This window comes from Babjeviella inositovora (assembly GCF_001661335.1).
Source record: "Babjeviella inositovora NRRL Y-12698 unplaced genomic scaffold BABINscaffold_14, whole genome shotgun sequence".
NCBI lineage: Eukaryota > Fungi > Ascomycota > Pichiomycetes > Serinales > Babjeviella > Babjeviella inositovora.
The window spans coordinates 35,903-52,335 of NW_017566851.1; the positions used below are offsets into that span (position 1 = coordinate 35,903).

General features: G+C 49.2%; 10 protein-coding genes across 10 annotated transcripts; 7 read left to right on the forward strand and 3 right to left on the reverse strand.

Annotated features, from left to right (window-relative positions):
• Window positions 1-361: 361 nt before the first annotated feature.
• Window positions 362-965, reverse strand: RAD6 (E2 ubiquitin-conjugating protein; the record flags this gene model as incomplete). Its single annotated transcript, XM_019132021.1, has 2 exons — window positions 362-799; window positions 924-965. The coding sequence occupies 2 exons, from the start codon at window positions 963-965 to the stop codon at window positions 362-364; spliced, it is 480 nt and encodes a 159-aa protein (XP_018982903.1).
• A 489-nt stretch (window positions 966-1,454) lies between these two features.
• On the forward strand, window positions 1,455-2,981 carry BABINDRAFT_9922 (alpha-ketoacid dehydrogenase kinase family protein; the record flags this gene model as incomplete). The annotated part of the gene is made up of 1 exon (XM_019133043.1): window positions 1,455-2,981. The coding sequence occupies one exon, from the start codon at window positions 1,455-1,457 to the stop codon at window positions 2,979-2,981; it is 1,527 nt and encodes a 508-aa protein (XP_018982904.1).
• A 1,432-nt stretch (window positions 2,982-4,413) lies between these two features.
• On the forward strand, window positions 4,414-6,273 carry BABINDRAFT_53940 (uncharacterized protein; the record flags this gene model as incomplete). Its single annotated transcript, XM_019132204.1, has 1 exon — window positions 4,414-6,273. The coding sequence occupies one exon, from the start codon at window positions 4,414-4,416 to the stop codon at window positions 5,839-5,841; it is 1,428 nt and encodes a 475-aa protein (XP_018982905.1). The 3' UTR covers window positions 5,842-6,273.
• Window positions 6,274-6,783: 510 nt separating this feature from the next.
• UGA1 (4-aminobutyrate transaminase) lies at window positions 6,784-8,683 on the forward strand. Its single transcript, XM_019129833.1, has one exon. It carries the CDS (start codon window positions 6,953-6,955, stop codon window positions 8,366-8,368), a length of 1,416 nt encoding a protein of 471 aa, XP_018982906.1. The 5' UTR covers window positions 6,784-6,952; the 3' UTR covers window positions 8,369-8,683.
• A 623-nt stretch (window positions 8,684-9,306) lies between these two features.
• BABINDRAFT_163314 (uncharacterized protein) lies at window positions 9,307-10,686 on the forward strand. The gene has a single exon (XM_019129834.1). The coding sequence runs from the start codon at window positions 9,324-9,326 to the stop codon at window positions 10,521-10,523; it is 1,200 nt and encodes a 399-aa protein (XP_018982907.1). The 5' UTR covers window positions 9,307-9,323; the 3' UTR covers window positions 10,524-10,686.
• A 130-nt stretch (window positions 10,687-10,816) lies between these two features.
• BABINDRAFT_15287 (uncharacterized protein) lies at window positions 10,817-11,556 on the forward strand. The gene is made up of 2 exons (XM_019127243.1): window positions 10,817-10,993; window positions 11,258-11,556. Exons 1-2 carry the CDS (start codon window positions 10,885-10,887, stop codon window positions 11,368-11,370), a joined length of 222 nt encoding a protein of 73 aa, XP_018982908.1. The 5' UTR covers window positions 10,817-10,884; the 3' UTR covers window positions 11,371-11,556.
• Window positions 11,557-11,716: 160 nt separating this feature from the next.
• Window positions 11,717-13,386, forward strand: CHS5 (Chs5p). The gene has a single exon (XM_019129835.1). The coding sequence runs from the start codon at window positions 11,739-11,741 to the stop codon at window positions 13,224-13,226; it is 1,488 nt and encodes a 495-aa protein (XP_018982909.1). The 5' UTR covers window positions 11,717-11,738; the 3' UTR covers window positions 13,227-13,386.
• Window positions 13,387-13,447: 61 nt separating this feature from the next.
• On the reverse strand, window positions 13,448-13,813 carry VMA7 (H(+)-transporting V1 sector ATPase subunit F; the record flags this gene model as incomplete). The annotated part of the gene is made up of 1 exon (XM_019130903.1): window positions 13,448-13,813. One exon carries the CDS (start codon window positions 13,811-13,813, stop codon window positions 13,448-13,450), a length of 366 nt encoding a protein of 121 aa, XP_018982910.1.
• Window positions 13,814-14,014: 201 nt separating this feature from the next.
• BABINDRAFT_41271 (uncharacterized protein) lies at window positions 14,015-14,875 on the forward strand (the record flags this gene model as incomplete). The annotated part of the gene is made up of 1 exon (XM_019132017.1): window positions 14,015-14,875. One exon carries the CDS (start codon window positions 14,015-14,017, stop codon window positions 14,873-14,875), a length of 861 nt encoding a protein of 286 aa, XP_018982911.1.
• BABINDRAFT_163316 (uncharacterized protein) lies at window positions 14,875-16,312 on the reverse strand. The gene is made up of 2 exons (XM_019129836.1): window positions 16,267-16,312; window positions 14,875-16,192 (listed from the first exon to the last, which is right to left on the reverse strand). The coding sequence occupies exon 2, from the start codon at window positions 16,068-16,070 to the stop codon at window positions 14,973-14,975; it is 1,098 nt and encodes a 365-aa protein (XP_018982912.1). The 5' UTR covers window positions 16,071-16,192; window positions 16,267-16,312; the 3' UTR covers window positions 14,875-14,972.
• Between the last annotated feature and the right edge of the window lie 121 nt (window positions 16,313-16,433).

A 16,433-nucleotide genomic window follows, 5' to 3' on the forward strand; every position in this document is an offset into this window, starting at 1 on the left:
CCAGGAACCCCGCTGCATGGAACTCTTCTTGCCAGGACTATTGGAATCTTTTTCTTATCCATTTTTGTAAAGCGGTAGCCACGGCAGAGGGTTTCGAGTCGTCGAGCTTGGGTTGTTGCAAGACCATGTATTGTTTCGCTTTAAACTTAGAGACCCAGCGATTCGATTAGCTTCCACCGATGGAAATATACTACTAATGGCGTGCCTGGCATCCGGAGTCACCGATGGGCCATCGCACAAAGCCTAAACGACCCAAACAGTCAATACTGGTGGCGTCAAGCGCGCACCCTACCGAATTTTGTTCAATTGTCACTTATAGTCCCACTAATATACATGCCCGTACGGGCTCTTGGGGGGTTCGCTATTCTTCGTCTTCCTCCAACTCATCTTCATTCCAGCTGGTCTCCACGGTCTGCTTCACACGCTTCACGTACTGCGATCTGTGGTCCTTATACAAGTTCGCGGCTTCCACGTTGGCGGGCGAACTGATGTTAGGGTCGTTTAATAACGACTGCACGGAGGTTAGGATACTGGCCACATCATACGTAGGAGACCAACGATTCTGCAAGATGTCGAGACACAACTCACCGGAGGCGTAGACATTTGGATGAAACATCTCGGAGGTGAACTTGACGGTTGGCGGCTTGTTCGGGTACTGCTCGTCGAACTGTAAAACCAAGCGGAAGGTCCCATCCTCGAAGGGGGTGTCCGCTGGACCGATAATCACCGCGTTCCAAGACATGACATTATCTGGCAACGGAGAGGCAGATACACCGGAGGGGGCATCCTGCTGCATACGCTAGTTCGTGTTAGTATTATCCGGGAGTAGGAGGCCGCGTGACTCCGAAATGGCCAAAGAGCGTGGATCATTGTCTTTGACCAAAACCTCAGCCTCCTGGTTTTGGCCCCGCGTCTGTACATACCTTAAAATCGCGCATAAGTCTTCTTCTGGCGGGTGTGGACATTATGGTTGGCTAGGTGAAAGATAGGCGGTGTAGTGGGGCCGTGGATGGGAATAGAAAGGTGCAGCGAAAGTATATGGCTGGTTATTCCCCTGCTTCGGATGACGAACGTGGCAATGTATATGGCTCGTGGCGTAGATGACGTGACGCTGGCTCGAGTATAAGGTTGATATCGTATCTTCTCCGCCATTCTATTCCTGTATCGATGCTCACGTCAATAGTTTTCCAATGCCCTATAGCGAGTAAACAACTCACATGGGTGGCGTGCACCAGCGCACGTCCTTTTGGATATCACACGCCCTTTCCAAGCAAGGAGGCAGGACTCGTACCCGGGGTTGGTCCCGAGATATACACAAGGCCATGCACAGTGGCTGTAACCTAAAATACTTCTACTGGCTCAGAAGAGCACGCCGAGCACAACTGTATACATACCCACGCCTTCCATACCTTCAAGCATCTTCCACGTTTGGTTCTCGAAAGATAAACCTCTCAATGCTGGCTCGACTCCTCCAAGTGAGGGTTTCTGCCCTGACTCGGGCACTAGTGGGCCGCTACTTCCACACAAACGCCGGCCTCGCTACCCAGACAAACACATACGAAGACGTCACACATCCGGAGATTTTCCAGAAGGTGGACGTGAAGGAGATCATTTCCCGGTTCAGAGAGTTGGGACCGTTCCCGGCAGACTCGTCTGTGTTGAACCCGCAGCACTACTACCAGAACCAGTCGGTGTTGGATTGGATGTTCAAGCACAAGTCGCACCCAGTAACTCTCAGACAACTCGCAGGGTTCGGGCGCCGGTTGACGCGCGAAAAGATCTTGACATCGGCCAACTTTGTACGTATCGAGTTGCCGACCAGATTGGCCATGCGCTTGGAGGACTTGCAGCGGTTACCGTTTGGGGTGACTAACAATTTCCACTTGGTCCAGGTCTATGAAAGCTATTGCCACGCGTTCAACTTGTTCCGCAAGTACCCCAAGATCACCAGCCTAGAGGAGAATGACGCCTTCAACGAGTTCTTATCGCGTTTGCTCGACGAACACTTGATGGTGTTGCCCCATTTGGTGATGGGTGCCTTGGAGTGCTCGATCTCGCAGGTGTTGCCTCCACAGGCCTTGGACCAGTTTATTTCTTCCTTGTTGAGACTGCGGATCAGTCGACGTGTGATCATCGAGGAGCACCTCTCCTTGTCAAAGAGCTTCAAAGCAAGCCCCCACGAGGAAAAGCCGGCCGACTACATCGGGGACTTATTCTACCAGTGTGATGCGGTAGACACCTTGCAAAAGGTGGCCCTGTTGATTAAAGACTCCCTGGCAGCACAGTATCCGGATATTTCTATGCCGGAGTTAAAGATCGACACCACCACCGCAAACAAGTTGGTCAAGTTCCCGTTCTTGATCTCTCATTTGCACTTCATCTTCGGAGAGATCTTGCGTAACTCGTTTGATGCTACGTTGCAGCACCACATTGCGCAATGTCAGGCCAATGGGACCGATCCCAAGACCATCAGTCCGCCTCCCATCAGCATCAACATTGTGGAGCTGAAAACGGACATCTTATTCAGATTCAGCGACCGAGGCGGGGGTATCGAAGACGATATCCTTAGCAATATCTGGTCTTTTGGGAAGCCACCAGACATTTCAAGTGAGTCTTTGCTGAACTTCCACCTGTTGCCAGGCTTGGAGCTTTCCTCGGAGTCTGTGTTGCAGACCTCGCAGTTAGCTGTGCCGTCGTCGCCGACACACTTTTCCCGAAAGGAAGCTCCACTTACTAAGGATGTTTTAGTGTCCACGTCGCTCCAGGACAACATGTCCGCCAGGGGCGGCTCCTTGAACACCTTGACCACCAGACCCTACGAATTCAAGTTGGGACTCGGTTTGGCAATGTGCAAGGTCTACGTCGACTACTGGAACGGCGAGATCAAGATGCACAGCATGAAAGGTTACGGCAGCGACACGTTTTTGAAATTAACGCGATTGGGCGAAGTCGGCACCAAGGCCCAGATGGACAGGGCGTAGGGCGAGCAAAAGGCCGAAATGTGATTGGGTAATGTGTTTGTAATTGGAAATGGACCGTAAGTGTGTAAGCCAACCACGGCCGAGTGACGTGAAGTTTTCACGATCTTATTTTGAGCCCCGCGGTCCCTTTGATTTTTACATATTCCGTTGCACCACCCAGTTCGATAGAAATAACGGGAAATCCCCTTAGACGGGGTGGCGAACCCTGCGTCCTGCGTGGACAGCGATCCAGATAAGTCTGTCGAAACATCTTAGCTTTAATCTATGAGCATCTGTGGAGCTGTACCCTATTAAGCTCAAATTTCCGCAACCCATTCTCGGGTGAGTGATGACTTGGTAAGAGTTCAGGTCTTGGCAGTATCCCCGGAAACAGGTGTTTGCCGTGCCTTTTTCGAAGCCGGGACCGCCTGGATTTTACAAAAGCCTTCTTGGCAGGTTTTTTTTTTTCATTCCTTTCCGTCTATTTGCTTTAAATTAGTCTTGCAGATGCTGGACGACGGCGGGGTAACTTTAGCGGTAGGCCACAAATTTGCAACGCATACAACCAGGCATGCTCAACGGGGCAAGAGCGTTGATTCTTAGACTTGTGTAGGGATGATGGGGTACATATCTGATTCTTTGGAACCAACAGTATTCAGTGAATAATGTAGGATGTGTCTGAATTCTGATAGATAAACCATAGCAGGTCTCTGCCAGCTATCTTAATTGCAAATCTCGTCGAAGGCCGAACACGGCACCGATGCACCTACATAATCACAACGAAATAATTGCAACCGCAAACATTAGTGCATGATCTTCTCCAGGCCACTGTTTCACTACACTAGTGGTTGACTCCGGAATGCTATGCAATACTATAAGATGTACCACAAAACTACAACATTTTTTGTATCGCTTGATAAAAGTTTCAACCTAAAAGGTGTGTCCTCCATGCATATGACTTTCTATATACTTCTTAATCACAAGTATCACATACAGACATCTCAACCGGGAAACTTGGCTTTGTCGCCTTACTTTTCTCTCTACTAGGCCTTCCGACTTCTCCAGGATGATTCTCTTGGCACTCCCAAGAAATATGCACAGAGACTCCAAAAGTACGGCTGCGTCTATTACGCCATATAGTAAACGATGCACCGATGGAATAATCTCCAGTAGTTGTAGATGGGGTACGTCAGTTCTAGACACATGATCTTTCCGTTCAGAGCATTGAAGAACCGTGCCTATTTAAACATGCGAACCCCCCGTTGCCTTTTATATTTACATTTATGTAACTAACATCTGTCACTCCCATTCCACCACAAGCATGACGGCTGAATTCAGAGAAAACAAAGCCACTGATGGCTTATACAATGCCTCTATCCATGAATCAGTGGAGGTGATAACTTTGAAGAGTGACGGCGGGCACTTCACGGGCGACAACCAGAACCCACATGGTATGCCGGTTTCTCTTCAAGGCATGACCGGCGAGGAGATTGAGATACTCGAGAGGAGGGTCAAGAGAAAGATCGATATGCGAATCTTGCCAATGCTTGTGTTGATCTACATTTTGAACTATTTGGACAGAAACAATATTGCCACAGCGAGATTAGCCGGATTGGAAGAAGACTTGAACATGACCTCGGTTCAGTATCAAACCACGGTCTCTATTTTATTTGTGGGTTACATTCTCATGCAAATCCCGGCAAACATGTTCTTGACCAAGGTGGGGAGACCAAGAATTTTCATTCCATTTATCATGACCGTTTGGGGGATTATCTCCACCTGCGTCGGCGCTGTCCAATCATACGGTGGCTTGATTGCCATCAGATTCCTTTTAGGTTGGGCCGAAGCCGGTTTCTTTGGGAGTGCGCTATACTATTTGTCATGTTGGTACACCAGAAAGGAATTGGTCTTGAGAACCTCTATTCTTTATTCGGGTTCTTTGATCTCTGGGGCCTTTGCGGGTTTGATCGGCGCTGGGATTATCAACGGGATGGATGGGGCCAGAGGCATGTCTGCTTGGCGGTGGTTGTTCATTATCGAGGGTGCAATCACCGTTGCGGTGGTTCCATTTGCCTACTTTACCTTACCAGATATGCCATCTAACACAAAGTTCTTATCTCAACAGGAGAAGGATGTGGTGGTTTGGAAGTTACACAGAGAGGTTGGTACCGATGATTGGGTCAGCGCTGAGGACCAATCGTTCAAAACCGGTTTCACGTTGGCCATCAGGGATATCAAGGTTTGGCTAATCACCGGGATCTTGTCCTTCTTGGTTGCTGCGTGTGGTGTCACTAACTTCTTTCCTTCGGTGGTTGCTACTTTGAATTTTGATAGGATTAAAACTTTGTGTCTTACAGCTCCGCCATATTTGATCTGTGTCATTGCTACCTTTCTATGGGCCATCCACGCAGACCGTACCGGTGAAAGATTCTGGCACGTTGTAGCCCCTCTTTGCGTGGCTTTGGTTTCTTTTATCATTTCTGCTGCTACGTTGAACACCGCGGCCAGATATTTTGCCATGTGTATCATGGTTCCGTCCTTGTACTGTGCCTTTACGGTAATTCTTTCGTGGATGTCCAACTGTGTGGCTAGACCACCAATGAAGAGAGCCGTGTCCTTGTCGCTCATGAACTGCCTTTCAAATTCCACCTCCATTTGGAACGCCTACTTATATCCTAAATCGGGTTCCCCGCAGTACTTGGTGGCGTTTTGCTGCAACTGTGGGTTTATTATCGCATCCATCATCTTGTGTGTTACCTTGAAGATTCACTTGAAACGTTTGAACAAGAAGATTGAGACTGGAACTATGGACTGGGAGCCAGAGATGGGCAAGGGGGTGGACAGTGCTGAGATTAACAAGAATTTCACGTTCCTTATCTAATTGAGGTGAAAGGCTATTTTCCAGTTGGAGGAGCGAGCCTAACGTTAAACGCTAAAAGGGGGCTATTATGTTTTATTTAACCCCTCTAATTTACTTGTAACCTAGCAAAGTTTATGTAGTTATCGGAGTAAATTTATCGATGGACTTGGAAAGGACGAGCTTTCTATATCGTTTGCCAGTACGCCTATAAACACCAACACGTGAAAACGGTTAGGTTTGTACACGCCGTGTTTAAACCTGTCAAAGTCATATAGATTGGATAAGAGGGAATACTGAATCGTACAGGGATCTGCCTGTCAGTATCACTTGGACAAAGCATTAAACTTGGATTAGTCATCACTAACTGAGAGTCGTTGCATAGTGAAAACGGTTATTAATGCTTGAGTCGTTTCATGGTGAAAACCGGTTATTAATGCCTATAATAGAATCGCAATGGTGTCCTACATAAGCTTCTGGGCATTGCACAAATTCTGATCACGCTTTGTTCCTCACACGGCGTTGGTATCGAGATTGGGCGTTGTGTGGGGGAGGCAGCTGCGCGGCGGTGGGGGGTTATCCACCGCTTTGGGTTTCCGTCGGCCGGGTTAGAAGATCAATGCGAAACCCTATCCAAGAAGCAGAGCCCTTTTTTTTTCAATCACGCTTCAAAGTGTTCCGAGAACCTGCTGCTTGAAACCCGTTCTGGTATTTTGAGGCGGATGGCGCCTGTTTGTCGACTCTGGTACAGAATCTGACCCGACCAGCCGGCGTCGATCGGTGAGCATATAATCTTGCATACGCTTATTGGCGGGACCTGGATATATCACTTACAGAATGTAATACTGTGAAAAAAAAAAGCGAGCCGCACGAGCGGCTAACCCCCGATTGGGAAAGCCGCTGGTTTCGCTGCGCTTATATTACCACATCGGATAAGGACGGCCTGGGTAAACCTTGGTAGCCGCGCGCATGTGTTTCGCCAACAAGATGTGATCTCCGACGAGGCTGCGGGGGGTTGCCCTGGACTGGTTTGCTAAAGACGTATAAATACCTCCTCGTCACCCTCCTCTCCGTTCTTTGTTTCCCAGTCTCCCTTCACTTCCTTTCTTCACATTCTAGCGAGGAATCAGTTACAATGACCGTTTCTGAACAGTACTTTCCACAAGAGCCAACCGCCCCCAAGGTGGTCACTTCCACCATCCCTGGCCCTGAATCTCAAAGAAAGATCAAGGAGTTAGGCCAGGTCTTTGACGAAAGACACGCGTACTTCGTGGCTGACTACACCAAGTCTACCGGTAACTACATTGTTGACGTGGATGGCAACGTGCTTTTGGACGTTTACGCTCAGATCGCGTCCATCCCTCTCGGCTACAACAATCCAGCCTTGAGAGAGGTGGCCAAGTCGGACAGAATGATCAGAGCCATCATCGACAGACCAGCCCAGGGTAACTTCCCTGGTGCTGACTTGGCGGAAATCGCCGGAGACGTGTTGAAGGCCGCTCCAAAGGGCCAGAAGTTCCTCTGGTCTGGTTTGTGCGGTGCTGACGCCAACGAGTTGGCTTTCAAGGCTGCCTTCATGTACTACCAGTCCCAGAAGAGAGGCTACAACGCTGAATTCTCCAAGGACGAACAAACCTCCGTCATGGCAAACGAAGCTCCAGGTGCTCCAGAGTTGGCGATTTTGTCCTTCGAAAACGCCTTCCACGGAAGATTGTTTGCCTCTGCCTCCGTCACCCGCTCGAAGCCAATCCACAAGCTTGATTTGCCTGCCTTCAAGTGGCCAAAGGCTCAGTTCCCAGCCTACCAGTACCCGTTGGGCGACCACGAAGATGCCAACAAAAAGGAGGATGCGAGATGCTTGGCGATAGTCGAAGACATCTTCCAGAACTGGCACGCTCCAATTGCCGGTGTGATCATCGAGCCAATCCAGTCTGAGGGTGGTGACAACCACGCCTCTGCTTCTTTCTTCCAGGGCTTGCGTGACATTACCTTAAAGTACAAGTCGTTGTTGATCATTGACGAGGTGCAGACCGGTGTCGGTGCCACTGGGGCCTTCTGGGGCCACGAAAAGTTCAACTTGAGCCCAGCTGCTGACATCGTCACCTTCTCCAAGAAGTTCCAGTCCGCCGGTTACTTTTACAACAACCCGCAAATCACTCCTAACCAGCCATACAGACAGTTCAACACCTGGTGTGGTGACCCAGCCAGAATGATCCTTGCCGGTGCCATTGCCAAGGAAATCGTCAAGAACGACCTTGTGCGCAAGACCTCCGACGTCGGTGACTACTTGTACGCGGAATTGGCCAAATTGGCAGCCAAGTACCCTAAGGATATGCAGAACTTGAGAGGTGAAAAGTGCGCCACTTTCATCGCCTGGACCTTGGAATCCGGTGCCAAGAGGAACCAGTTCTTGGCTGATATGAAGATGGCCGGTGTCAACATCGGTGGTTGCGCGGAGGCCTCCGTCAGATTGAGACCAACCTTGACGTTTGAAGAAAAGCACGCCGATATTTTGGTTAAGGCGATTGATGCTGTTTTATCCAAGAAGTAAACAGTTGAACTGTGTACATTTATACTTTAATTACTAAGCTTATGACTCCTAAACGAAGTAGATGAGCACTACAGTGAAAGCTAAGGTATGTCAGATGAGGTACACACTCACTGAAAGGGGTGATGCAAACCACTATCCCATTTGCGCCGATTGAGACCATTCGGACTATTTTGTGCCACAGGAAGGCACTAAAAGCTTGAGATGCCTCTAGTAGCGTTTGTGAGAGCCCTTTCGAATAATCACCTTGGGTTTCTTTTTCTTTGCATGTCTAATCCGCAATGGCCACAAACCCTTCCGGTTCACATTTGAACCTTCGATCCGACGGTAATATGTTAGCATTTTCTTAATAACTGCGATTGAGTATATAGGTTATAACCGCATCCAAACTCAACGAACGCACTGCGTATATACATATAACCTCATCTTCCAAACACATGTCCGTGTGTCTGCCTCTGTTTATAACCCGGTCGGGAGTTTCCGGGGTCACGCAATTTTATATAGTAATAGCAGAGAATAGCACCTGCTAGAAATGCCTAAGGTATTACTATACCTCAGCACATCAAATGACTCTTGCTTATCATAACGACTGAGCGCTAAGCATCATGTCTGAAGCCGTAGACTGCTGTCAGGTACCTGTTGGCGAATGCCCCCTCCTGAGTCATTGCTGTGACGATCAACGGCAGGCACTACGAGTGTTCGATTTCGTAACCCGCATACGATGCAAACTAAAGTCTAATAATCCTTCTGTCCGCCTCAGTTATCCGCCAAAAGCGGGCGTGGCTGGGAGGGGCCGACTGGCGGGTGCAGGCGGACAAGAGCGGGTACAGGCAATGCGCGCAGAGTACGGCACCCGGAAAAGCGACGTCGAAAAACCTCACTTTAAAGTCCGGGGTAACAAGTTTACAGAACGGGCAAAATTCAGAAACGAGTGGTGACCTCTTGCTTTAATTCGCACATGCGCGGCGAAGCATTAGAAGCCTTCCATATACAAGCTACCCGTTATCTACACCAAATAAAAGCCTTTAGTGGTTTAAATATTCGCATTTCTGCTCATTACAGTACTGGCTTAAGCACCAACTGTTTAGAGCACCTGGCGTCCCCGTCACATCCATACACACTCGCTCTTTTGTATCCATATACACTCACTCTTTTGTACCGATATACCTTTTGCATCCATACCCTCATGCCTTCCACAGCTATTATGCAAGAGAAGAACCTCCAGTTTTCGTCGGTTTTTTTGGAAACGAGACACCAGTTGAACCAGGACTCTACCGCATCATTTCTCGCAGGCGGTATTGCCGGGGCAGTGTCCCGTACCGTGGTGTCGCCGTTTGAAAGGGCCAAAATTTTGTTCCAGGTTCAAGGGTTGGGCTGTTCGACTGCCTACAACGGGATTTTTCCCACCATTGTCCGAATGTACAGGGAAGAGGGGTTCAAAGGGTTGTTCCGCGGTAACGGGTTGAACTGTGTGAGAATCTTTCCGTATAGTGCGGTCCAGTTCGCTACGTTTGAAAAGATCAAGGTGTCAACCTTGAAACCAGGCGAGACGGAGCTAGATACTTCCACCAGATTATGGGCCGGTGGAGCGGCTGGGGTACTTTCTGTGCTCGTGACCTACCCTCTTGACCTTGTGAGAGCCCGTCTTTCCATCCAGACCGCGTCTTTGTCGCAGTTGAACGGAGCCCAGGCCGCCTGCACGAAGCCTCCCGGGGCAATAAAGCTTTTGAAGGACATTTACCGTGCGGAAGGGGGCGTGTTGGGCTGGTACAGGGGCATCGTACCCACCACCCTTGGGGTGGCTCCGTACGTTGCTATCAATTTTGCGGTCTACGAGAAGTTGAGAGAGCTCATCCCGGAATCGCCGTCCGCCCCGCTCTACAGATTGCTCAGCGGTGCCGTGGCTGGTGGGGTTGCCCAAACCTTGATCTATCCGTTTGACTTGCTCAGAAGGAGATTCCAAGTCCAGGGCATGTGCAAGGGCCAGTTAGGGTACGAATACACCAGTGTGATGCATGCATTGGTGAGCATCTTCAAGAAAGAGGGTTTCTTTGGTGCGTACAAGGGGTTGACGGCGAATTTGTACAAGGTTGTTCCTTCCATGGCTGTCAGCTGGCTTGTCTACGATGAAATCAAGGACTTTTTTGTGCATCTTTAGCTGTGCCGCCCGTCCTGACGTTGCACCGAGGTGTATATAGACACAACGGCAGGGGTTTATGAAGTAAATTGGCTAAAAAAAATCGTATAGCATTGGTTCCCGGGTATGATAAACAACTAATAGAGAGGGTTTGGAATATATATATGACGTAAAGGTTCGGCATAAGGCAAGCAAAATGTAGTCGTGCGCGGTCCAGGGCGTGCGCCACCAGGAAAAAGTGAAAATCCGCTCCACTATTGGCCCATTCGACTCTCCCAGGAAAAAGGATGAGCTGATTCTACGCGAGGCTACTATAAACCAAGCCTGATATCGAAACCCTGCCAAAGACTATCTATTCTCCTCATTCACCACATATTTTAACATGAGAGCCTCCCAAATTTTGTTCAGCGCCCAGAAGAAGTCCGGTTTCAAGTTGCCATTCCCAGTCGAATTGACTCCATTAGCCATCTGTACCGCACTTGCCTGTGGCTGTAAGTACTACTCTTTTTTTTTTTTTTTTGGCGAGGAAAGTTGTCCACGAACGCGAGAGGGCTTATTCCATGCACCTCACGTTGTTTTGAAGATGTACCACGTTTGTTTGGAGCAGATTATCGATGCATCCCACTGCTAGCTTGAGTCAAGGTACCCCACCGATAACTTGAGTCAACTCAAACAGGATGCGACCCACGGCCAACGTTGCAGACCTGCTATTGTTTTCCGATGCTCTCTCTCCTTGGGAATACTAACATCTCTAGCCCTTGCTTTCTTTACCACCAAGCACTTTGCCGGTGACCAAGAATTGAGACTCCGCAGAAACCCAGAGTTGTCTATCCTTGAAGAAACCATCAAGAAGCATGAAGACAACTAATCTTCATGGTTAAACACTCCTTTTTCTTCATCTAACTGCGGTGGCGGTTGGGTGACCCATCGCCGTCCATTGATGATGCCGTTCAGACACCCTCATATCTCTTTAGACCCTGAATATTGTTTATATTTATTATCCATGGTGTAGAATTCCAGATTATATCTCTCTCTCGTGTACAGTAAAAGACAGGGCATTGATTTTATACCACTCATTGGTTCTTTGCAACACTCGGGTTACGGTCATTCCCACGACCTGCATACAGCCAAGGCTGTGGGAGACCCAACCGCGACATCTGATACGTAGCAGCAAAAAGAGCCAAAAACACATGCGTTCAAAACACCCTTCTCTCTCTCAATTTACATCCACACGCCATGATTGAAGTCTCGTTAACTGTGGCCAAATTGGACGCGTCACTTGCGCTTCTCCTCACCGACGACCACCACCTCATAGAGTTCCCTACTATCCTTCTTCCTAACGGGGTTGTCGCCGGCTCGATCGTCAAGATCAACGTGAACCGCGATCTCGAGCTCGAAGCCACAGAAGCTGCTGAGTTTAGCCGGATTCAGGACGAGATCTTGATGACCTTTGGGTCCAATGAACCGCAGGCGCCGGTGTTGCGGGTCAAAAACATCACGCAAACCTCCACGGTGCTCGAGTGGGAGTCGTTGGACTTGGGCTCCGCGTCTATCAAGTCCTTGACATTATTCAAGGACGGAATCCGTTTGGGCAACATCCCAAGTCCGTTGGTAACCACCACCACCAAATTGTCCGGCTTGAGCATTGAGCAGACCTACAAGTTCCAGTTGAGAATGGACACCACTTCAGGGATATACATGTCTGAGCCAGTGGAGTTAACCATGCACAAGATGACGGACTTGTCAGGTATCACTGTCTGTGTGGGCGACCTCGCGCCAGAGGATGGCATCACCAGAAAGGACATTGAGGAGGTATTGGCCAAGATGGGCGCGAAACCGGTGCAGGACAACGTCAAGGTCGACACAACCCACTTCGTGTGCACGGTGGGCAAGGGCAAGCAATGGCAGAGGGCCAATGACGGCAACATTCCAATTGTCAGACCGGAATGGTTGAAGGCGTGCGAGTTGGAGAGAAGGCTCGTCGGGGTCAGAGGCTTCTATCTCGATGCGGATTTAGCTGCCATTAAAGAGAGATACGAATGGAAGAAGGAAGTCCCTGGGAACACACAACGCAGCAGCCAGGAGGAGGAGGAGTTTGACAATGCCTCGGTGGCTGCTATAGCCTCCTCCAGAGACTTGTCAACCACCAAGCCGGAAGAAGATTCGCCGCTCGGTGAGTCGACAATGCACGAGGATGCCGACGTTACGGTTGATGAGACCAATGGTGTAAACGGGAACGATAAGAGTCTGCCGTTAGCCCCTGCAGAGGAGAGCAACGCAGAGCTTTCCCCGGTTCCCGAGTTGCCAGTGGAGGAAGCCAACGGTAATACGCTTACGGAAGAGCCAACGCAAAGTGCCACTGACGAAACTGAAGCAGGCGAAGAGACTTCCGAGCCAGTTGAAAAATCCGTTGATTCAGAGTCATCCCAACCGGATAAAGGGCCGCACGATTTAGAACTGGTTTCCTTGACATCAGAGCCAGTTGAGATGCCAGCTGTTTTAGCCGCCGAGTCCGTGGAAGAAAAGCTTGAATCTGTGTCGCTTGAGACCCCAGAACAAGACTTGAGCACTGAGGTTGACACTTCCGTTATCCAAGAAGCGGCTAAAGACGAGGTGAACGAAACGGAGGATGTTGATGGGGAAGATACCGATGCCACTCCTACACCAGAGCAAACCAACACCTCTGCAAAGAAGAAGAAGAAGAATAAGAAGGGTAAGAAGTAGGGCTATTAGATTCTCTCAGCCCGTTTGTTATATTATTGATTTCTGTGTGTATGTAATTACAATAAGCTAATGCAGCTTCAGCGTAGGCTATCTCGCCCTGGCGTTGCTTCCTGACTACGGTGCTTACACCCGTTAACAATAATATGAATTGAAGTAAGCTTCTATACCAAATACAATCTACGAAACTGAGACAGAAATATGCGCTCCTTGGTGAAAGTCGTTTATTCCCCGAACAATCTTCTGACTCTTCTCAAAATGGAGTCCTTTTCTGGGTCGTACGGATGGTCCTTGGACGGAATCTCCAAGATGGCTGGGAACGCCGCTGTGAAGGCGTCAACCTTCCATCTAATTCGCTCGGCAATGTGCTGGTTGATCAACAAGATGGCAATGTCGTCTCTAGTGGTGAACTGCTCAAACGCAGCCTCGATTTCCTCGTCAGTGACCTTTGCGTCGATGGTCAAGAAGTTCTTCTCCTTGCCTGGGGTTGTGGTAATCTGGCCAACACCCGCCAACAATAAACCGGTGACGGTGTCCTCGTCCGCAAGAACGGCTAGCAAGGTTCTCTTCTTGAATGAATCAGTGGACATTGCAGCTATGGTGTGGATGCTACTCTTAACGTTGCATATGTATCCCCCCACCTTACTTATCAAGGAGGGCGTATCGACGTTCGCTTACCGGCGTGTCGCTACCGGCGTCGATGATATCGCGCACTCGGCAGGCGTAAGCGGTTGCCAAAAAAAAATTAAGCATAAAGAATCCAGAATCACGAACGACTCCTGGTACGCCAAATGTTTAGACCCACCCTTTTCCGGAACCAGTGTATCACCTTTAGCATCTCACAAGCCTCGTTTCACACTTCCCCGGCTGTCTTTTCGGGCCATTCCAAGTGGGCTACCATCAAGCATGACAAGGCTAAGAACGACGCTGCGCGTCAGGCCGTAGCTAACCGTCTTGCCCGCCAGATCAGTGTTTGTGTGAAGCAGCACGGCATGGAGCAAAACCCGCAGCTATCCGCATTACTTGACAAAGCCAGGGCCTCCAACGTACCCAAGAAGATTGTGGAATCCGCCATTGCCAGAGGTAACGGACAGGGTGCCACCAGCGACGTCCCCTCAGAGTCCACATTGTACGAGGGTATTGGTGCTGGGGGCGTTGCGTTTATTGTAGAGGCGTACACCCCAAACAAGGCCAGATGTGTGGCAATGGTGAAGCATGCCTTCAGCAAATACAACGGGTCGTTTTCCCCAACCTTGTACATCTTCGACAGAAAGGGCTACGTGGATTTCGAGATGGGCGACAAGTCCTTTGACGAAATTTTCGAGGCCGCCATCGAATTAGGAGCCGATGATGTCCAGGAATTACCTCTCAACACCGAATCCACCGAGAGAGACTCCAATGGCCTTTTACTTCCACCGCAGTCCATGGCAGAAATCATCACTCCCTTCACCGAAGTTAACCAGGTAGCAAATCTGTTGAAGGAGCAGGGCTTTAAGGTTAAGGATGCCGGTACCGGCTACTTCCCTAAGGAAGACATGGTGATTGAGGATGTCACCGAAGACCACCAGGAAGTCAACCGCAAGATTATGGCCGCCTTGGGCGAAATCGAAGACGTTACCGAGGTTCACACGTCCTACAAGGAGCAGATCTAGATGTATATATTATGAAACTTGTCCATATTTACCTATTCTGTAGATAGTGCGTTTTCATCGTACCATGTCGCAAGTTGCTTCCCGGGATGGGCAACGGTCAAATTGTTCCGGCGTGGACCAAGCTATCGTGCTGGTCTAGAAACCTTTCAGTTTCCCACAAAAGCATTCTGGAGATGTTACACGCCAAGACGTGGACGTGAAGTTCGCGTTCTTCGAGCTTTCTTTCGGTGTAGAAGGTCAAGATTGGCCCAGAATGGATACTGCCTTCGATCTTGATAGTTTTGGTCTTGCCACATTTTGATATGCGCTCGCAGAAACTGGCAATATCATCTCTCACAAGTTCATTCTCGCCGTAGGTTACAATCATTCCAACTTCCGGGAAGGCCGCACGCCAGAGATCGTCATCCTGACACTCCCCCGGACTGTGGTAGAAGTCGAGCGGGTCAGCATTCTTCATGTAGTAACTGCCCCACTTTCGCAATATCTCTGTGGTCAAGAAATCTTCGTTGGCAACCCTGTCATCTGTGCCACCCTTGAAAGAGGTTACTGGAGAAATTATCATCACCGCGTGGGGCTTGACTAGTGAGGTGATCGGGTTATCCACCAGAGTTCTACTCTCAGTTGAAGCTGGTGCTTCTAGGTCTTCCAACCCTCTTTCTAATTGTTCGAATTTTTCAATAGTGACGCTTGCCTTGGCAATGTGGAGTAACAACCCGAGCGCTAGCGTCCCCCCTGTGGAATCACCAGAGAGGATTATCTTGCTTCCTGGGTAGTTTTTCGTAAGATACTTCCACCCATTGGAGACTTGAGATAGCTGTCCCGGATAACTAGCAGCGGGGAGCAAGGTGAGGTCTGGCACAAAGATGGCGGGGTTAGAAAATCCCTGCTCGAGTAAGGCTAGGGTGTATGATTGCATAAATTCGAGATACAAGTAGGCACTGCCTACCATAAAACCTCCACCTGGGATATAGTAGTGGATAATATCGTAGTCACCGTGCATCTTTCTGGCACTATTGGAATAAATCCAAAGTCCTTTGACATTTTTAAATTCGTCAAACCCCTCTACCCTGGTATATAGAATGTCCACCTCCTCAAAGCCGCCCTTTCTGAGAAACGCCCTCACGATGTGCGTCCATTCAATGGCCCAGCTCGACCGAAACCACAACAAACTGCTGTCAGGGGTAACCCGGGACATGAAAAGCCGCAATAAGTGGATGGTAGAATATTCAAAGTCGGAAGCTCTGAGATTTACCTGCGACCATCGGCCGACCCGGGTCAACACTCGGTTCTGGTAGAGAAGTCGCGGCCATTCCCAGACTACCGGAGATTAGTAATGAATTCAAAAAAAAAAAAAAAAAAAATAGCATAGACTCAAGTTTCAGTAACCATACACAAAAAGGGGGAAAACCCTCCTAAAAAGACGTTCACGAAGGACGCTATTCCGTCCTTTCTGATGATAACCACAGACACGAGGAATGCGTAAAGGATCACATCTAGATGCCCGACTTCATACATTGTAAATCAATTTGTTTTCTCGGTAGTACTCTGATTTCCTGGT